The 22,684-nt window shown below is 36.6% G+C and overlaps 1 protein-coding gene across 11 annotated transcripts in view; it reads left to right on the plus strand.

The window, feature by feature from the left end:
• Window positions 1-227: 227 nt before the first annotated feature.
• Window positions 228-22,684, plus strand: part of GCFC2 (GC-rich sequence DNA-binding factor 2) — a 47,905-nt gene continuing 25,448 nt past the window's right edge. Inside the window, exons 1-7 of one of the 11 annotated variants that reach the window (XR_003139608.3) lie at window positions 228-607; window positions 4,236-4,334; window positions 8,953-9,177; window positions 10,115-10,212; window positions 13,238-13,302; window positions 14,989-15,104; window positions 19,943-20,081. Coding sequence is in view for 8 of the 11 variants with exons in the window: in XM_025453731.3 (XP_025309516.1) it covers window positions 328-607; window positions 4,236-4,334; window positions 8,953-9,177; window positions 10,115-10,212; window positions 14,989-15,104; window positions 19,943-20,129; window positions 21,987-22,110 (1,129 nt within the window). In the remaining 3 variants the exon portion in view is untranslated. Of the gene's footprint in view, window positions 608-698; window positions 857-910; window positions 941-4,235; window positions 4,335-8,952; window positions 9,178-10,114; window positions 10,213-13,237; window positions 13,303-14,988; window positions 15,105-18,102; window positions 18,285-19,942; window positions 20,130-21,986; window positions 22,111-22,684 lie in introns of those variants that run through there. The other 10 variants (XR_007403354.1, XM_025453732.3, XM_025453731.3 and 7 more) reach the window with 10 other exon arrangements.

Below are 22,684 nucleotides of genomic sequence, written 5' to 3' on the forward strand. Positions count from 1 at the left end.
GAACGGGGTTCCAGTCTAGGAGGCAGGTGCAGCGCCTGAATCTTAGAGTTTGCCCAAGGAGAACCGGTGAGCGATGCTCTCTGCGGCGCCCAGCTCCGGGAGGCTGCCGGACTCGGCGGAGCAACACAACCAGGCCTGAGAAAGGCCTTGCACCTCCAGGCCGCCGCCCCGCAAACCAGTCCACAGACCCGAGCGAAAGGGACAGAGCGCGCATGCGCAGGGCGCAGGGGGCGCGCGCACGGCGGCGGGACCGCGCAGGCGGGAGCGCGCGCCGCCGTGGACGCCGCACGCGGGGGCGGAGGCGCGCGTCGGGCTCGGGCCTCGGCCATGGCTCACAGGCCGAAGAGGACTTTCCGGCAGCGCCGAACCCACTCTAGTGACAGCGACAGCACCGAGGAGCCGTCTGCTGAACCCGGGGCGCCGGGGGAGCAGGCGGCGCCGGGCCTTGGGGAGGAAGGGCCACCCCCGGGAGGTGGCCGTGTGGAAGCGGCGGACCGGCATGTTCGGGGCCGCGGCCCTCGGAGCCGGGGCCGGGGCCGGGTGTGGGCGAGTTCCCGGCGCGCCGCGGGGGCGGCTCCGCGCGCGGAAGGCGGCTCGGGCGTCCCAGGTGAGGCAGGGGAGCGGGGCGGAGGGGCGCCGGAAGTGACGGGGTGGGGGCGGGGGCGGGGACGAGGCCCGCGGGGTTCTGGGGAAGGTCCTGGAGCGGTCCTGGTACGGCTTCCGGTACCCACTCGCCCGCTGCCCGCATGTCCGCGTTGGGCGGCGTGGGGGTGGGGCGGGGGGCTGGAAGGAACCCTGCGTGGTTTGTGGCTCCTCTGCGTTTGCACCATCGGGTGAACTCCCACCGGTTGCAGTTGTAAGTGCAGTATTTGCTGTTTGTGAAGAACCTAAATCGTCACAGAAGTCAAAAAAAAATTTTTTTTTTTCCTAGTACTTTGAGGTAGGGGAAAGTGTTACGTACTTTTGGAAACATCCTCAATTATTTTTCCAGAAAACACTTTGACCAGAATAGTACATTAGAAGAATATAGGTAGCAGACACTTGGAACGTTTTCTTGTGCTTGTTTTGTTTTTCATCAGTTATCTGCAAGAAGGGAAATAAGAATAACGCTCCAGGGGCACCTGGGTGGCTCGGCGGTTGAGCGTCTGCCTTCGGCTCAGGGCCTGATCCCGGGGTCCTGGGATCGAGTCCCCCACGTCGGGCTCCCTGCGTGGAGCCTGCGCCTCTCTCTGCCTGTGTCTCTGCCTCTGTGTGTCTCTCTTGAATAAATAAATAACATCTTTAAAAAAAATAACATGCTACGTCACTAAGTAGCATAATGGATTGATGACGCTGTAGACTGTATATGGCGTTAAGTACAATGTAGTTTGAAGTACCCTTTCGTTTTTAAATACAGAATTTAAGCAACGTAAAGTTGTTGACAGTTGTTCCGTTTTGAATTGGAGCTTAATAAAAATGCAGTTTTCTGTTAGTATTGAGGTAGAATTTTTCTCCACCACTATTTTTAGTACAAGTGATTTTGGTGATTTCTTTCATTACGACCTTCTGTTTGTCTAAAGCTTTGAAGACTTTTTGTATTTTTCTACTCTATGGAAGTCACCTGGTCAAACTTTAATTGGGAGAATTGAGGCCAGGAGTTGCCTTTTTGCTTGCATTTAAAACAGTGGTTCTCAAAACTTTTTGGTCTTAATATCTCCTTTATGAGACTATCCCAAAGAGCTTTTGTTTCTGTAGATTGTATCTATTGATATTTACCATGGTAGAGATTAAGATAATTTTTTATTCACTTTTTCTAAATTAAACCATTACCTGTACGGATAGGTAACATTTTTGAGGGGGGACACTCTTCCAGAAAATAGAATGACATTGTTTCAATTTACAAGTCTTTAATGTCTGGCTTCAACGAATAATACAGCCGACTTCTCAAAGGTGCTTCTGTATTCAATCTGTTGTGATGTTTCATTTGAAATATGAAAAGAAAACCACAGGTTTGTGGTGTAATAGGAATACTTAATAGCCTTTTTAGATGACTGAGGGTGTTCTGTTTTGATATTTAAAAAAATCAACAAAAAATAGTTTCTTGAAGGTCATTTTGCAACATGGCAGCTGAAATCATACTTGTCAGTTTTTTTATACTCCATTACGTGAAAATCCATTGGTCTGTTTTGCATTTTCAATGAATCTTTTACCCATGCACAATTGGTAAAATCTTGCATTGTTGGAAACTCTTGGTTCACTGGGTTTGCAAATGCTGGTACATTTTATATAATATCCAAAAGAATCTGTTAATGTTACTGAGTTACTTCTCATAATCATCAGTCGTTAAGTGATGGAAAGATATTAAGTTCACTGTGTAGCATATAAGTTTTCCAAAATTCGAGTTTTCACTTGAAATCTCTAATTCTTGAAGTGATAGGCACATCTTTGCCATTTTTGAGAAAATGTGTCAGGTAGACATGTAGGAATAACTAGAGTTTGTCAGTCATTCTTTCAAATAAAACTGTTGCTTCTTGAAGACAGTGGCTAGTTCAACGTACAACTCATACAGATGCTTTTCAGTGAGGCAACCATTATGTTTCAGTATGCCCCCCAGAGTGCTTAATACACACTTCCGTTTTGTTCCATAGACTATTTAAAAGATGTGTCCTCAAAGGTCAAGATTGATTAAATTTAATAACTTTTTGTTGCTCTATTAAGGATGGTAAGTTTACCTGTTTGTTTTCCTGGCAATGCATGGCAGTGAAGAATACAATGGCCGCCACTACAGATTGCTGTCACTGTCTTGATTCATATTAAGAAGGCAGGAGTTGGGATCCCTGGGTGGCGCAGCGGTTTAGCGCCTGCCTTTGGCCCAGGGCGCGATCCTGGAGACCCGGGATCGAATCCCACATCAGGCTCCCGGTGCGTGGAGCCTGCTTCTCCCTCTGCCTGTGTCTCTGCCCCTCTCTCTCTCTCCTTCTCTGTGACTATCATAAATAAATTAAAAAAAAAAAAAGAAGGCAGGAGTTTTACCCACCACTGTTTTTGCTTCATTGTATAAATAGCAACAGACTAAAAAGGGCAAATAACACGATAATACTGTGTTTCATATTTTCAATACTTTCATAGTAGTCTTGAACTCACAGACCTTCTGAAAGGGTCCTACAGACTTCCAGGGGTTGATGGACCATGCTCTCGAGAACCACCCCTCTAGTGTTAATCCATTTTGAGAACAGGTAGAAGAGTTGTTAAATAGTAGCAAAGAACAATGTAATCAGTAGTTACATTCCTTTGTCTTCTAAGTTTTGATCTTTAGATTTTTAAAATTCTATATAGGTCTGTTAATTAAGGGATATTTTGAAGATAAAGAGTACTATTTATGTAATCTTAAGCTTTAAAGTTGTTCATAAAAAATACAAAATAATTATAAATTAACCAGTCCTTTTTGTCAATAATACTATGATTCTTTCACATTTTATTCAGCCCTCACAATACCCTTATGGGTGTTATCTTTGCTTAATAGATTACTGGACAGACTGTCCTTCCCAAAATCACTTAGTGGAAACAGAGATCTGTGATTTGACCACAGTGTACATTACAGGTACTACTTGCCACCAGTCATTGAAATAGGACATAAAGAGAATCTAAATTCCAGAATTAAATAAAATTAGATTGAAAGCCCTGCTTCTCCACTGAATAACTTTGTGACACTGGACATGTTATTTAGCCTCTCCAATTCCTAATGTCCTCGTCAATAATAGTACTTACTTTATATAATTGTGAAATTCTGTAATTGTATGACAATTGTAAATTGTATGACCTTGTAAAACAGATTTAAGTGTGCCTAGCCTAGCATATAGGAAGTGTACATCAGGATTTTTTCTTTTTGAACTTGTTCACTACCATTATTTTTCTTTTTTGTTTTAAATCTTCCTTCACTTTTTGTCATCATCTTTTTTCTCTGTTTCCTTCCTTTTTCATTGCATCTTCTAAGAGAATATTATTAGATAAGTAGATCATATAAATAGGGTAAATATATGCATTTATTAGGTCATCCATTGATTTCAGAAAGAAGGGAAATGGAGAAAGATCTGTATATACACCTCACATACATGGAGAAAAATTAAAACACTGTATGTGTATAATGCTATGTGTTGTGTAGAATTTCAATTACTGATTTCCACTATCTTTTGACTCTTTCTTGTTATATTCAAAAAATGTCCTGTTATAATCCAGAATGGTTGATCTTTCAACAGATGAAGAGGGTGAAACACATCATTCCTCAGAAAGTAAAGATGATCAGAATTCATCATCCAACAGCTCTAGCTCTCTGGAAGAAGAATTTTCATCAATAGGTTAGTAAATTTTGTAATTTTGATAAACTTTATTTCTAGTATCAGTATCTTCTATACCAGTGATTATTATTTTTGGTAACACAGCTATAGTGAAGTATGGGGCAAGTAAATCATTACCAAAATTGTCAGAGTGCCAAAATCAATTGCTCTTTTCCATTACATGACATGCCCAAAGTCAGACAGCTTGTAAGAGGCAGAGCTAGAATTCAAACCCAGGCTATCTGCTCTAGAACCTGTGTTCTTAACCACTGTGCTACACTGGGTGATTGATGCCAATATCTGAAGGATGATAAGAATTTGTTAGTGAAGATGTTTTGGGTACAGGATATAGCAAATGTAAAAAACTCTAGGGGAGATAACATAGCATGTGCAGAGAACTAAAAACAGATGTTAAAATGAAAAGATTTGGTTGGAGTTTAAGAAACAGGAATAACAACAATAAAAAAGACAAATTGGAGTCAGATAATACAGAGTTTGGGAGAACTACTGAAAGTTTTATGCAAATAAATGGCATGACCATTTTTGTATTTTAGAAAGATCCGTCCAGTTCAGGCAAATTCAGGCAAATTGCCACTTGTGAGCCAAATATGACCCATCACTTGCTTTTGCAAGTAAATCCTTATTAAAAGACAGCCACTCTCATTAGTTACATGTTGTCTGTGGCTGCTTTTGCACTACAGTGACAGTTTAGAAATTGTAACATACATTATGGCTCACAAAGCTGAAAATATTTCTCTGGCCTATTATTCAGTCTCAGGGATCTAGAACTTGTGCTGTGGACCCTTGACAGTCTTACTAAGTCTGAGCCCCCTTCTGAGAAAATAAAAATATGTAGCTTTATAAAAGAAACAAATTAACTTGAGATATAATTGTTTAAATACATTTTTAAAGACTTATGTGTTTTATTAACTTATTAAAAACAAGAACTAGTAACTCTTGTAATTTTTTTTTCTTACACAACTTCACAAGTTACAGAAGTAGAAGTACTTAGTGATGAAACCAGTATTAAGAATTGAAGCCTCGGGGCAGCCTGGTGGCTCAGCGGTTTAGCGCCACCTTCAGCCCAGGGCCTGATCCTGGAGACCCGGGATCAAGTCCCACATCGGGCTCCCTGTGTGGAGCCTGCTTCTCCCTCTGCCTGTGTCTCTGCCTCTCTCTCTCTCTGTCCCTCATGAATAAATAAAATCTTAAAAAAAAAAAAAAAAAAAAAAAGAATTGAAGCTTCATAGATAAATGATGCCTTGTGTAGACTCTACATATGATGTCCATTAGAATTTTCTGTGATGAGGGGATCCCTGCGTGGCTCAGCGGTTTAACGCCTGCCTTTGGCCCAGGGCGCGATCCTGGAGTCCCGGGATCGAGTCCCACGTCGGGCTTCCGGCATGGAGCCTGCTTCTTCCTCCTCCTGTGTCTCTGTGTCTCTCTCTCTCTCTCTCTCTCTCTCTCTCTCTCTGTGTGTGTGTGTGTCTATCATAAATAAGTAAATGAATAAACCTTTAAAAAAAAACGAATTTTCTGTGATGATAATAAAATTTTTATATTTTCATTGTCTGGTATATTAGCCACTAGCCACATGTGGCTATAAAGCTCTTGAAATGTGGCTGATACAACTAAGAAACTGGATTTTGAATTTTTAAATGGTCTCATATGGCCAGTGTGTACTGTATTAAACAATGCTGCTATAGAAACTAATGGATTAGAAAGTATAAGCCAGTAGTTGTAAAGTGTTAGCAGGATTGCACGTGCAAGGAGAGAGGACAGTGTTTACAGATGTATGGGATAGTTTGTTTTTTTTTTTTAATTGAAGTTCAATTTGCCCACATATAGCATAACACCCAGTGCTCATCTATGGGATAGTTTTTAATTATCATGTGACAGAGGTGTTACTGGCATGTAGTGCTCTGGAGGCAAGAAATGATAAATGTCTCACAGAGTACAGGACAGTTCACATGAAGAATTGTCCCTCCTCAAAAGCTCATTTTAGAAACCCTGAAAGTTGAAGATTTGTCCTGTGAAAAACTTTTTTTCTTCTGGAGAAGAAAAGATGAAGGAATGCGAGAAGTCTGTGGATTGGTTTGTGGACCCAGGAATGCAGTTATTTTTTTGTTCCAACAGTGGAACTATTAGAATGATCCAATAGTGGAAAATATCTCTCTTGAGTTGTTGCAGATACTGCATGTTACACATGGGGCATGATATTAACCTGTATTCCTTAAATAAGATGATGTATGTGAAAATTATTTAACTTATAAATCTGCATGTTTTTATTGTAAAGCAATATGCTAACTTTATTCATTCCACATGTGGTGGGCATCTGCTTTGAGCTAGGTGTTGGGTATAGACAGGACAGGATAATAACTCTTCTCTTGAACTTTTCCTTCTTTATTGTAGCTTGAGAGAGGATTAGTTTTATTTAGTATTAGTATTTTACTAGTGAGTCCATTGCCTATGATTTATTAAGCCCCACCAAGTCATTTGCAGATGAATCACTTCCAGTATTTCTGCTTTTGTATTCATACACTTGAGTATTTGAACCTAAGTGTATCATCTTAACCCTGGTTTTACATTAAAATTTCCTAGACGGCTATTAAAACATAGTGCTGCTCAGCCCCACCTCAGATCAACTGAATCTGAATCTCTGGGATGAGGAGCTTGGGTACCAGTAGATTATCAAGCTTCCTAGGTGACTCTAATGTGTAATGAGGAGTCAAGAAATGCTCATGTAACCTGTTGTGAAGGTTTGAGTCTTGAGTCTAGGTTATATTTAGCTGTTCCTCCCAGCTTTAAAGACATGTCTTTTTATCTTAGTCCACATCACATTAAGATCATTAAACCAGGAACACAAACTATGGAGCCCTCTAGTAGATCCCTGCAGTGCTTCATAATCAACATATTTGGGGGGGTGGGGGGTAATTATTCAACTAGTTAAAAATCAAGTGCACTATGTGATTTTCCCCACACATTTTAATGTAATTCACAATGAAAACATGCATCTGTTAAATGCTTTGGGAAAATGAAGAAACATCTGATCTGCATCATTTCCCTGATACTAATCTATAAATTAGTACTAGTCCATAAAAAGTAAATCACTTGATTCAATATTCCTTGTTCCTTTTTTTTTTTTTTTTTTTTTTTTAAGATTTCATTTGTTTATTTGAGAGAGAGCACACATACTGGTATGGCGACAGGGAGAGGGAAAAGAAGAGAATCTCAAGTAGACTCTGCACTGAGCACAGAGCCCCACGCACGCTCAATCCCAGAACCCTGAGATCATGACCTGAGCCAAAAACAAGAGTTGGACATTTAGCCATTTGAGCCACCAAGGCGTCCCTGATATTCCTTGTTCTTAGTGAATATATGTTGATTTTTAGTCATCACCTGTTACTGTTTCATAATTTAAGAACTTGTTTTCCTTAGCACCAATGTCAAGCATATTGGTCAGTAATTTCTATATTCTCTTTTTCCAAAAGCTGGAACATTTCCACATCTCCAAGCATAGGACATCTTTTTTTTGTTTTGTTTATTTTTCAAAGAATTTGGAACAGTTTGTGGTAAAGTTTAGAACATTTTACTTGAGCCTTGGTCGTTTGACATCCCTAATTAACATTGTGAAGTGCTTGAAATAGTGAAAATTTCCTTTACCATTTTGTTTACCTTAGTATTTTGCTTAAATACTAGAAAGTTTTTCCAGAAAGTAAAGATAAATTTCAGCTTAGATCATACATGAAGAAACTTGTTTTGAATTGGAATAATACACGTTAATGTGGTTTATATGCTATAAAATAAAACCTAGAAGCACCTGGGTGACTCAGTTGGTTAAGCTGCCTTTGGCTTAGGTCATGATCCCAGAGTTCTGGGATCGAGGCCAGCATCAAACTCCCTTCTCAGCAGAGAACCTGCTTCTCCCTGCTGCTCCCCCTGCATTTGTGTGCGTGCGTGCTCTGTCAAATAAATAAAATCTTAAAAAAAAAAACAAAAAAAAAACACTAAAACATGGGTCTATTAAAAGACAGCATTTAAATATTTTTCACCTGATAAATGAATCTGATTATTTTCTTTATAATTTTTGTAACTTCTCATTTATTCATGTGGAAATCACCACAGGATCTTGATTTAGCTGTGTGTTGGTTTTAGTCTCTCTCTCACTTCCTGTATGCCTGGATACCACAAGGAGAGGAGAAGGGCATAATACAGCATTCTTTGTGCATCAGATTGGCCTGTACCCCATCATTCGAACCTCTGCAGGTCTCACAGACTAACCAACTCTATGCTCAGCTCTATCCCGCTTCCCAACCCTCATAATCTGAGAGCTTCTAGAAATGAGAAATAGTCTTCAGCAAAAAGTCAGCAACAACATCTGATGAGTAAGAGAGCTAGAAGATACATTGAAGTGGTATCGTTATATTTTCTGATACTTCTAGATTAGGTTCGTTTTCTAATTTACATTAAATCTCTATAAAAGTAATCTTATTGATGTAGGTTTTGAGTTCTACAGTTACATTAATACCAGAATTGGAAAAAATTGAAAAGACACTGCCTTTTTATTTTCTTTAAATACAAGGAATATGTATTTCTGTTGGTGTTTGTTTTTCATTGTCTTCCTCTTTGTTTCTTTTAGTAAATATCCCTGATTCAGCTTTTATTCAGGAAGCTCGCAGAAAACGTGAATTGGCCAGGGCCCAAAATGACTTTATCTCTTTGGATGTAAAACATACCTCTACCATTGCTGAGATGAAGAAAAATAGTAATGAAGATCCTGAGAGTGAGCCTGATGACCATGAAAGGAGAATACCATTTACCCTAAAGCCTCAAACCCTTAGACAAAGAATGGCTGAAGAAACAAGTACATACTTAATTTATTTACAATATATAAACATTGAGGGATTTTTCACCCAAATATAATATTATGTTAAAATTTTCCATAAAAACAGAATGTAATATCTCATACTTTAAAAGATGTTAGAAGTTGGTTTTTATTTAATACAAATTTGGTAAATGACATCATAGTCTCTAAAAGATCTATTAAAAAAAAAAAAAAAAAAGATCTATTAAGATGTTATTATCAAATAATGTGTAATAACATTATCTGACCTTGATCTTTTTTGGTAAGTTAAAAAAAATTGTACAGTGTCTTATTTTTGATATTGAAAACTTTCATTGTCACCTTTATAAAGATTTTTTTTTAACATGGAAGCATCTATAGGGATTTTAGATGTTATTTATTAAGCTCTCCCCTGCTCTGATGAAAAATTTCCTCTACCAATAATCCTTAGATCTAATAGGACTATTTTCACATTCGTTATTTATAAACAATTACATGTTTTATCAAAATTTTTATCATTTTGAATAATATTTTTTCAGAATGAGACTTTTGGTTTCCTCATAACCCAGAAATTAATTTTCAATATTTAGATTCTAGGATAGAATTTATAATTCCTAATAAGGATTATCAAATGTTTCATTTTTTTTCTAAGTTTTTCCCCCCCATATATGAAACTGCAGTGTTTTCATTGGGACGGTTTGTTGATGAGTACAGGTGCCCAAATTCAAATCCCAGCTTCAGCACATTTTCCAGACAAGTTATTTAATCTCTTGATAGGAGTTTCCTCATTAAAAGAAAGAAAAGGCTGTTAGTAGTGCTTTCTTCCCAGAATTACTGTGAAGAATAAGTTAACACATATAAAGCTGCTAAGCCAGTGCATTATAAGCCCTTCAAAAATGTTAGCTGATGCTAATAGAATGGAAAAATATAGACTACTCATGAATTTTTTTTTTCCTAGCACCCAGAAATGAAGAAACAAGTGAAGAAAGTCAGGAAGATGAAAATCAAGATATTTGGGAACAGCAGCAAATGAGGAAAGCAGTTAAAATTACAGAGGTAGTAATTTTTTATACCATATATATTAATTTTCTGTGGCTGCTGTAACAAATTATCACAAACTTGGTGGCTTAAAACAAGAGACATTTATTCTCTTACAGTTGTAGAGGCTAGAAGTTTGAAAACAAGGTGTTAGCAGGGCTGTGCTCCCTCTGAAGGCCCTAGAGGAGAATCCTTTCTTGCCTTCCAACTGTCACTCCAGGTGTTCCTTACTTTGTGACTATATAACCCCTGTCTCTATCTCCCTCTTTATATGGCCACCTTTCCTGTACCTCTGTATTCTATTTTATAAGAATATTTTTCATTGGATTTATGGCCCACTTGGATAATCCAGGATATTCTCATCTTGAGATATTCCACTTAATTACGACCAGAAGGACCCTTTTTCCAAATAAGGTGATATTCACAGATTCTGGGGGTTAGAACATAGACTTGTTTTTTGTGAGGCCACCATTCAACTTATTATACCTTATATATTATGTTCTCTTCCTACTAAATGTTAAATATCTTCTACATATTATAGGCCACTTGAGGGGACTATATTTTTTTAATTTTATAGTAATTGTAACATACGGTAGGTATGTAAATGTGAAGTGTTTAAACAAATAAATAGATTTAAAACGAAACTAATAAAAATAATACTGTTGTTGAGGTCAGGAGTCCTAGATTTGGATTCTGGCTCTACCACTAAAATATATGCTCCATGAGGTCAAGAATTATTATTAACTGTTCAGTGTTTTATCCCTCTGTGCCTAATACTATGAGTGCTCAGTAAATACTTGTGCAACTTTGTGCAAATTATTTAGCCCTTTTTTTTAAAGATTTATTTATTTATTTTCGCAAGCACACATGCCCAAGTGGGGGGAGGGTGCGGAGTTGGAAAGGGAGAGGGAGAGAATCTCAAGCAGATTCCACATTTAGCATGGAGCCCAACATGGGACTTGATCTCACAACTCAGATCACTACCTGAGATAAAACCAAGAGTCAGATGTTGAAACAACTGTGCTACCCAGGCACAACAAATTATTTAATTTTCTAAACTTTTCTCATCAATAAAATGGGAAGACAATGTTACCTACATGAGTAGGTGGCTATAAAGTTCAAAATCATAATTTAAATCAAAGCACTTATAAATTATATGATAGTATACAAATATAAATGTTTCATATTTTAATCTGTTTAACAAGAATGCTTTGAAAGATTATTTGCTCTTTTAAGTAAGAAGGTATTGTTAAGATTTCCATGTTATTAAAAGTAAAAAGTTAAGTGAAGGTAAGCCTTTGGTTGTAACAACATTTAGAAATTTCTGACCAGAGCAATGATATAGAGGGCTATTTTTATCATGTAAAAATAATAGACTTGGTACCCCCTCCCCTCTTCAGTAAAATCAGTATAGCAAAACAACATGAAACAAAATACTTAGAAAAAACTGCCACAGTCTTTACTCTGACTGCTCAAGTTTGCATAATTCCTTTTTTAAATATTTAATTGTAGTCATAGTGTGTGTGTGTGTGTGTGTGTGTGTGTGTATATATATATATATATATATATATATATATATATATATCAGAAGTTCCCAGACTTCCCATTCGTGGAGCCCTCAGTATGAGTAACTTTATCCTGGTGCTTCCCCAGGCCAAAAGAAGTACCAAACAATTTCATTTATTAAGTAGTTCAAGTCAAAGAATTTAATAATATTTATGTCCTGATAACTTAGTATCTTTTGGAAAAAACATAGATAAGTTGAAGAAAAAAGTCTTTTAATTTCATTTTTTTAATAACCACAATTATTTAGTAATGGGGATGCACCTCTTGGGCACTGCATGATGTCTCAGACCTTGGAATCAAATTGTTCACTGTCATTCTCACCTCCTTTCCAAATTGATTTTCAGTCACTACTTCCTTTTTATCATATCCACCAAGAACCCACCTTCACTAATAAGACTCCACCAAAGGACTCTAGGACGATCTAATGTTGCAACTGTGAACAAATTAAAACTAGTAGTCCAACAAATGATGAATATGTATTTCCCTAAAATATTTATATTTAAAATATTTCATAGCATCCTTTTGAGTTCATTGGGATGCCTTAGCCTGTAATTTCAGAACCACAGTATGCATTACAATTTCAAATTCTGGTTTTTTTCTTGACATGTTATAAATATTTTCCCCTATTTCTATTACATAGTTTTAATAGTGACTAATTTTTTAAACTGTAAATATTTATTAGAGTCAGTGAATCATAATTTCTTAGCCATTCCTCCTGTTGGCAAACATTTTAGGTTATTAACAATCTGAATTTTTTTTCCATTATTAATAAGAATAGATGGGGTGCCTGGCTGGCTCAGTCGGAGCATCTGACTCCTGATCTCAAGATTGTGAGTTTGAGCCCCTTGTTGGGTGTAGAGATTACTTAAATAAAACTTTAAAAGAAATAATAAGAATTGGTAAATATTTGCTTGCCCTTTTTTCCTTCCTTTTTTTCTCTCTTGTTCAGATGTATGTTGAAGGATACTTAGGATAATGGCGAAGAGTGGTATTACAAATAAAGGACATGAACATTTCTATGGCATTACTGCATTTTTCCATATTGCTTTCTAAAGAAAATTTAGATCAATCTGTAATACCACTGATATTATGAGAATGTTTCATTGCAGTCTTGGCAGCTTAGGTGCAGGATTAGTTGCACCTAAAAAATGGAATCTCAGACTATTTGATTTGCATTTTTTATTATTAACTGTGGGTGCATTTACTGGTTTCTTTATTGAAAATCTACCACATGCCACTGTATTCGTTTCTTATGACTATTGTAACAACCACAAACATTGTGATTTAAAACACAGAACTTTATTTTCTCACACTTCAAAAGGTCAGAAACCCAAAATCCAGGTGTTAATAGGGCTATACTCCTTCCAAAAGCTCTAGAGGATAATCTATTCCTTGACTGTTCTAGCTTGTGGTAGCTGTTGGCACATAGCTACTCCTCTCTCTGCTCCATCTTCATATCTCTTTTTTTGCGCCCCAGAATGCCCTCTCCTTCTCTTACGAGGATATGTGTATTGTATTTGGGACTCATCTGGATAATCCAGGGTAAGCCCCTTCTCCAAATCCTTAATCACATCTTTTGCCATGTAAGGTAAAATTCACAGGTTTGGGAGGTAAGGACATAAACTTATCATTTTGGGATCACCATTCTGCCACTATCCCACTTAACAATAATAGACCCTACTATGTACAATCTTTATAGGGGAGAGACAGCCAAACAAAATAATTGTAGTGAAATCTTAGAGGTTCTTTGACAGAACTATGTACAGCGTCCTGAGATGGCACATAGAAGTAAGTGGTAGGTTTTATAGGTGAATAGGGAGATTTGGTAAAGCCTCTGCAGAAGTCAGTCCTATTTGGATGGGTCTTAGAAAGATGTGTATAATGTAAGGGATTTGAGAGCAGATATCTGGATGTAAAGACATAAGATTTGAAACAGCCTGGCTGGTTTGAAGATTTGCAGGTGTGATTAGAGATGAATGGGAGAATTGGTTAAGAATTCATATGAAAGGGGCACCTGGGTGGCTCAGTGGTTGAGCATCTGCCTTTGGCTCAGGTGGTCCTGGGATCGACCCACATCAGGCTCCCCAAGAGGAGCCTGCTACTCCCTCTGCCTATGTCTCTGTCTCTCTTTCTGTGCCTCTCATGAATGAATGAATGACTAAATAAATAAACAAACAATTTTTAAAAATAAGGAATTAATATGAGAAATGATGATGCCTTATGGAAAATATAAGAAGGATAGTTAAGCCACTGATTTGGCTAATTATCTGGTCCACTTCTTTGCATGTCTGTGTCTAAAACATACTCTTCAGAACTCTTTCAGCATTCTAAGGTGGTAGTGATAAACTACGATTAGCCAGAGGACAATAATATGAAATGTTATAAGATGTACTAGTTAGTACATCTGGGAATAGAATATGGTCCTTGACTAGTAATAGAAAACCGATATAACAGTAGCTTAAACAGAACTAAAAGCTTTACCTATATACCCTTCAGAAGACTTTCATTTACTTTTCTTTGACTGGACTAGAGTTAGGTGGATACTTCTATGATGGAGAACATAATTTTCTGAGAGTACATTAGGTCATAAACAAAAGTAGCTTTAAAAACACTGAGAAAGGGATCCCTGGGTGGCACAGCGGTTTGACGCCTGCCTTTGGCCCAGGGCGCGATCCTGGAGACCCGGGGTCGAATCCCACATCGGGCTCCCGGTGCATGGAGCCTGCTTCTCCCTCTGCCTATGTCTCTGCCTCTCTCTCTCTCTCTGTGACTATCATAAATAAATAAAAAAATAAATAAATAAAAAATTAAAACACTGAGAAGCAAGCTTTTGTGAAAAGATTTTGTAATTTGCTTCTTGCATGTAATTTTAAAATTATATATTTCGTTTTTTGTTTTGTTTTTATTTTTGAGAGAGAGTAAGGGGGGGCATGGAAAGGGAGAGAATCTTAAGCAGATACCACCCTGAGCCTGAAGCAAGGCTCAATGTCATGACCTGTGCCAAAAATCGAGAGTCAGATGCTGAACCAACTGAGCCAACCAAGCACCCCTAAAGTTCTGTATCTTAAAACAGAAAATTATAAAAACATTTTATTGTAACTATTAAAAACATCAAAGGCATGGAATTTAGATCTGGTGAGAAATTGAAATACCCAGTTTGCTTTTGTGCTATTAATATTTATAAGATTAATGAGTCTTTTAAAACAATACAAATTTTCATATTTTTAGGGACGAGACCTAGATCTTTCCTACAGCAGTAAACCTCAAACACTAAAGAAGTTTGATACTTCAATTTCATTTCCACCAGTAAATTTAGAAATTATAAAGAAGCAATTAAATACCAGGTAAGTAATACTGATTTTAAAATACATTTGTCCTAAACATTTAATAGTGAAAAAAGCACTGTGTTCTTAATTCAGTACAAATATTAATATTAAATAGATTTGTAGGGAAAAAAATATCATCACCTGTGTTACCACACTAACACAACTGATTTTCTTTTCTGTATGTCTTTTTAGTCTTTATAATAGATACATGCTCCATGGTTGAAATCTGTAAATAATCCAATTTTGCTTTTTTTCTTAATATTTTTATAAGCCTTTATCTGCATTGTTAGCCTTAATTTTTAAAAGTAGTAAGTTGGGAGTGATGGCAGTAAGATGCCATAGTCGGAAGCCTCAGACCTCATTTCCCTTTAGAGACACTAATTTAAAATACAGTCCAAAAAACCTTCCAGAAACCAGTTAGAAAGTTACACTGTGCAAGGCAAACTCAAAGCCAAGGATATCCACCTGTAATGGGTAAGAAAAGCCATTTCATTTTAACTGCATCAACCATTCTTACAAGCCCACACTACTTGTTAGACTGAAAGAGCTCAACTCACATCTTCTCCATTGAGAGGGAAAAAAAGAAAAGTAGAACATACCTCCAGTGTTTTGGCTTTTGGAGGGACTGCTTGAGGGACTGTTTCTGCTTCATCTGTCTCAGAGCTATAATAAGGAACTGTTATACCTTAGATGACTTGGGGCCCCAGAGAGCTAAAGACCACTCAGTTGTGGCAGAGCCAGAAAGCCTACCATACTGCAGACAAACACCAGAGGGAGCAAGAGACTATGAATGCCTAAAGAAGAATCCCATGACGTCTCTAATAGGGAAATTTAATATAGAAGCCCATAAAAGATTTGAAGAGACTCCCCCTGTTCCTCAGATCTCTAGCCAGGCTGATGGGTGATGTCCCTCCCCTCTATGAAACTATTTCCCTTAAGTACATTTTCAAATGCATAAGACAACAACAGAAAATACCAAGAGACATAAAGAAACAGGAAAACCTGGTCCAACCAAAGGAGCAAGATAAATCTCCAGCACCATCTCTAAAGAAACAGATCTGTGAATTACTTGACAAACAATTCAGAATAATCTACTTATAGAAGCTGAAAGTGCTATAAGAGCATACACACAACTAAACAAAATCAGGGAAACAATACATGAACAAAGTGGAAATATCAGCAAAGAAAAACTGGAAAAGAACCAGAGATTCTGGAGCTAAACAATATACACTAAATTGTAATAAATATATACTATATTGTAATAACACAATAAGCGGCTGAAAACTTTAGTAGAGAGGATTAGCAACCTGTTTGATCAAACAGAAGAAAGAAGCAATGACTTCAAAGACGGTCATTTGAAATTATCAAAGAAGATGAAGAAAAGCGAAGGCTAAGGGGCCTGACATACTGTATATGTCAAGCAGAATAACATATACATTATGGAATTCCAAGTAGGAGAAGAGAGAGTGGGGCAGGGAATTTGAAGATAAGTTCAAAAACTTACCAATTTGAGGAAGAAAATAGACATGCAGTTTTAAGCTCAAAAAGATTATAAGAAGGATGCACCCAGGGAAGCTCACACTGAGACACATAATCAAACTTCCAAAAGACAGAAAGAGAATGTTGAAAGCAAAAAGACAAAAGCACCTTATCAGATACTAGGGAACCCCATAAGATTATTAGTAGATTTCTCTATAGAAATATTATAGGCCAGAAGGAGTAGGATGATGTATAAAAAGTGCTGAAAGAAACTCCCAGCCAAGACTATTATAATCAGTATAATTGTCCTTTAAAAATCAAGGCGAAATAAAGACCTCAGACAAAGCTGAGGGTGTTCATTATCATTAGACCTGCCTTACAAAAATTGCTATTAAAAGTCCTTGAAAAAGGACTGAAAATGGTTGAAATGAAAGAAAGCCAGCCAGTAACATGAAGCATATGAAAATACAAGGCTGGCTGGCACATCAATAGAGCATTCAACTCTTGATCTGTGGGTTGTGATTTCAAGCCCCACATTGGGTGTAGACTTTACTTAAAAGTAATAAACTAAATTTCTGACACAGCCTTGGTGTGTGTGTGTGTGTGTGTGTGTGTGTGTATAAAGCTATGGTAAACATAAATATATAAACAAATAGCTATTCATGTACTATTGTAAGATTGATGTGAAAATCACTTTTAGTTTAGGTATAGAATTTAAAAGATAAAAACTGTGACACTTATTGAATACAAAATTTTAAGATGTGATTTGTGACATCAATAACAAGTGGAGGAAATATGAAGGAATAAGTAGAATTTTTTTGTATGTAGTTGAAGTTATCAGCATAAAATAGATTATTAGAACTATGTTTTTTGTGATTCCTATGATAAACACACAAAACTTCTAGAAGATGCACAGAAGAAAATGAGAAAAGACTAAGGGCATGTGTCTACAAAAAAAAATCAACAAAATACGGTAGCAAGAGAAGAAAAGGCAGAAAATGCAAGGCAGAAAATTTACAAAATGGCAATAACAAGATCTTCTTGTATTAGTATTACCTTAAATACAAAAAGATTAAACTGTTATTAAATGACGTAGAGTGGGTAAAAAAATAAGATCCTGTTGCAAGAGACAGGATATATGCTGTCGCAAGAGACTCATTTAGATTTAAGAATACATACAGACTGAAAGTGAAAGGATTGAAAATAGTAAACTAAAGAGCAGTAGTGGCTTAATTAAGAACTGTTATAAGGGGGACGCCTGGGTGGCTCAGTGTTTGAGCTGTCTTCAGCTCAGGGCAGGATCCCTGAATCTGGGATTGAGTCCCACATTGGGCTCCCTGCGAGGAGCCTGCTTCTCCCTCTGCCTCTGTCTCTGCCCCTCTCTCTCTCTCTGTCTCTCTCGTGAATAAATAAATAAATATTTTTTAAAAAAACTATTATAAGTGACAGAATGACATTATGGCTTATATAAAGAGATCAATTTATCAGAAATACTAACAGTAAACTATTATAAATATATATGCATCTGATATTACAGCATCTATATAAAGCAAGTATTGACAGCTGAAGAGAGAAATAGCAATATTATAATGAATAGTATGAGTCTTCAGTATCCTACTATCTATAATGGATGGAACATCAGATGGAAAATCAATGAGGAAACAGTGATCTTGAACAAAACAGACCTAACCAGAATATTCCACCCAACAGGAGCAGAAGGTACATTCTTTTCAAGCACATGTGGAATACTCTTCAGGATAGATCAAATGTGAAATAACAGAAAAGCCTTAACAAATTTCAGACTGAAGTAATACCAAGTATCTTTTCCAAACACAGTGGAATGATGATGTTCATAGAGAACATTTCTGTTGCTTTTTTTTTTTTAATACTTGGGAATTTATTTTCTAATATATGGTAATAGGTTCCAAATTTTCTTTCTCTGTATCTTTTGTGTAAATCAGCTTTAAAGTAGCTTCATTCCATAATCATATTGCAGCTAAAATATATTGGTCATAGTGGTTCATTTAAATGGTTTGACATAGAAAAGGACATTATATAGCATTGTGAAGTACTTTATAGCATTTTATATCATACAGTGAAGTAAATATAAAAATTTTTAGATGTACCAGTTTTAGATATTAGGCTATCTATACTTAGGGAGTTAGAAAACTACCAGCCTACTGCCTGTTTTTGTAAATAAAGTTTTATTGTCACACAGCCATACTTGAGCATTTATGTATTGTCTGTGCGTGCTTTAGTGCTACACCACACAATTGAGTTCATAGCAATAGGAACTATTAACTCCAAACCCTAAAATACTATCTGGATCTTTACAGGAAAAACTTGCCACGCTGTGTTCCAGATCATTGTTTTTCAGTACTGATGTTAAATGATGAAGATTGCCTTGATTCAAGACTATTTTTGTAGTAACCTCACTATTATTTACTATCTTTCTGAAAGTCCTTAATTGGAAGAAAAGAGCTAGAATTACAGTGATTGCATCTAAAATTGCATATAACGTGGGACTTGGGTTTTTTTGTTTTTTGGCTTTTTTTGAAATTTTATTTGAGACCGTTGTCTTACATGAATTATAGAATAGGAAAAAGGTAGCAGGCCACTGTTAGAGATTAGCATTTCACTTTATCTGGATAGATTTTATTTTTAACTTTAGTGTATTTTTAAAAAATATTTACTTGAGAGAGAATGCACAAGAGCAGGGAACAGGGCAGAGGGAGGAGAGAGAAAATCCCAAGCAGACTCTACTGAGCATGGAACCCAACACAAGCGTCGATCCCATGACCCTGAGATGAAGACCTGAGCCAAAATCAAGTCAGATGCCCAACCGAGCTGCCCCTATTTAATTTTTTTAATTAACTGAGGTTTTTATTCTAAAAAGAAATTACGTTTTCATGGTCTAAAGACTAAAGTTAAAAATCAAACACTATAGGGGGATCCCTGAGTGGCTCAGCGGTTTAGTGCTTGCCTTCGGCCCAGGGTGTAATCTGGCGTGATCGTGGAGTCCCGGGATCGAGTCCCGCATCAGGCTCTGTGCCTGGAGCCTGCCCCGTCCCCTCTCTGTCTCTCAAAACTAAATAAATAAAATCTTTAAAAATAAATAAAATTACCCTCTGATTAACTCAAGCACCTAAAAACTTCTAAATGTCCTTTCCTACCTTTTCCCCTGAGACCTTTCTCATTATGATACTCTCTTGTGTGCAGCAAGTCTCATAAACCCAGGTTTATGTGATTGTCCATTTCCTTGGTGGTGTCTGTAAGGTAGCTTTGAAAAAAATTTCATCAGACTGTTACTTACTGTAGTAGAAATAAAAGTTGGAAAAACAAAGCAGTTTTCATTTTTCTTTGTTTTGTTTACTTAGATTAACATTGCTACAGGATACTCACCGCTCACACCTGAGGGAATATGAAAAATACATACAAGATGTCAAGAGCTCAAAGAGTACCATCCAGAACCTAGAGAATTCATCAACTCAAGCTCTAAATTTTAAATTCTATAAAAGCATGAAAGTTTATGTGGAAAATTTAATTGACTGTCTTAATGAAAAGGTAACATGGTTATAAATATATTTCCTTTTTATAAAGAAATCCCCTTACCGTAAGATATATAAGTAAATCTCACAACTAAATACTTTCCTCTACTGTTTTCTTACACATTTTTGACATACTGTGACATTAAGGATCCCCTTAATGTTGGGCAGTTAGGGGTTTTTTGCAATTATTTTGGTATTACAAAGTTTTGTATATTAAATTATGTTAAAATTCCATCTAAGAAAAATTCCTAAAAGGAGATAGGAAATCAAAGTGTTTAAATGTCTTTGAGGCTTGTGAAACATTGTTTAATTATTCACCAGAAAGATTATATTAGTTTTATTTTTAGCTTATTTCGTTTAAAAAATGGGTTGTTTTTACATACTTATTTGGTGGGTTTTTTTCATTTTATTTTTTCCTTTTTTTTTTTTTTTTTTTTTTTTTTTTTTACTGAAATTCAATGAATTAACCTATAGTATGTTATTAGTTTCAGAGATAGAGGTCAGTGATTTATCAGTCTTATATAACACCCAGTGCTTATTATAGCACGTGCCCTCCTTTAATGCCCATCACCCAGTTACCCCATCCCTCCACCCATTTCCCTGCCCACAGCAACACTCAGTTTTCTATGATTAAGAGACTCTTAAAAAAAAAAAAAAGAGACTCTTATGGTTTCATTTTATATATCTCAAAACAGTCCTTTGTTTCATTAACACATGTAGTCTTATTTCTTGCAAATTATTTGTCTCTCTGTTATCCTTTTAGTTCAGTGTTTTTCCTCTTTTTTCCTTCTATGGTAAAAATTGCTTACTACTTAAAATTTTTACTGTTTTATCCTACTTCATGTAGATAAACTTAGAGTTTGTCTTTTGATTTCACTTTTTTTTTTGATATCCTGATGTTTTGAAATCTTTGTATTAATCAGTGAATCATTCCTTTTTATAATTTCAGGTTTTGTTTTGTACGTACTAAGTCCTTACATTGGGGTCTTGAGTTGATCTTTTTTTTAAGATTTTATGTATTCATGAGAGACAGAGAGAGGCAGAAACCTAGGCAGAGAGAGAAGCAGCTCCCTTTAGGGAGCCTGATATGGAACTCAATCCCAGGACCCCTGGGATCATGATCTGAGCCCAAGGCAGATGCTCAACCACTATACCACCTAGGCGCCCCAAGAATGTTGATTTTATTTTTATTTTATTTATTTATTTTTAAAGATTTTATTTATTTATTCATAGAGACACAGAGAGAGAGAGAGAGAGAGAGAGAGGGAGGCAGAGACACAGGCAGAGGGAGAAGCAGGCTCCATGCAGGGAGCCTGACGTGGGACTCAATCCCTGGTCTCCAGGATCACACCCCAGGCTGCAGGCGGTGCTAAACCGCCGCGCCACGGGGCCTGCCCAAGAATGTTGATTTTAAATAATCAGTTATTTCTGCTTCACAGGTTTCTTTTTTACTTGTCTGGTTAGGTCTCTTCCGTTCTCTGTTTTTTTTAATTTATCAGTTTCGTCAAGTGCCCTCTTACAGTCTCCCCCCGCCCTCAGCTTATGAAAAATGGCTGAACTCCTCATTTTCTCTTGCTCTTTGTATCTCAAATAAAGAACCCTATTATCTATCCATTCTTATCCATGTTCCTGACTTCAGCCCATTTGCTTTCATTATTATATTTATTACTGTTTTAGTATAGTTGATTTCCTGGTTTTTATGAATATTAAAAGTGTTGGCAGCCACATCTGTATCTCACAATTCTTTTTAATTAAAATGTTGTAGTATTGAAAATGCTCCTTTATACAAAGGAATTGAGCATATACATACGCTTATGTATTTTTTATAATTCATTATTGATAACCTACAAAATGTTACTTATGTGTTTTTCAGATTATCAGCATCCAAGAAATAGAATCATCCATGCATGCACTTCTTTTAAAACAAGCCATGACCTTTATGAAACGCAGGCAAGATGAACTAAAATGTGAATCAACGCATTTACAACAGTTATCACGTTAGTGTATTTCGTGTTCAGTATGATTTATCGTTAAGCTGAATTATCAGCTGGGGAATATAAATATTTGTATTCTGTATAAAAAATGTTTTTTGCATTCTTCTCACTAACCTTTCACCTACCATTTTTAAAAACCTCAAAATATGTAGAGCCAGGGCTTTAGAATGTCTTGAATTAAGTTTAAGACAAAAAAAATAAAAATAACTTCTAATCATTTTAGTATTTGAGACAGAATATATGGTCAGATAATGACTATTTTGAGATGAGTTGACATAAATCTATAGGCCGTGTCAGAAATGTAACTTAATAAAGATTTCATGGCCCTCCCACAGATTAGTTATGGAAGTTAAAGACATTTTGGTAGGTTTCAGTAGAGAATCATCTGTAAAATCTCAAGATTCGGATTTAAAAAAAAAATAGATTTGGATTTTAGTTCTCACACTGGTTTTGTATTTTCAGAGATGCCTTCCTTTGATTAAAGTGCTGTCCAGGGAATAGTGAAAGATGGGATCGTAACCAAATAGCTGATTAAAGCAAAGTGACTTTCAAACACATGACCTGTAATTATAAATTA

This window comes from Canis lupus, chromosome 17 (genome assembly GCF_003254725.2).
Source record: "Canis lupus dingo isolate Sandy chromosome 17, ASM325472v2, whole genome shotgun sequence".
In the NCBI taxonomy this organism is placed as follows: Eukaryota; Metazoa; Chordata; class Mammalia; order Carnivora; family Canidae; genus Canis; species Canis lupus.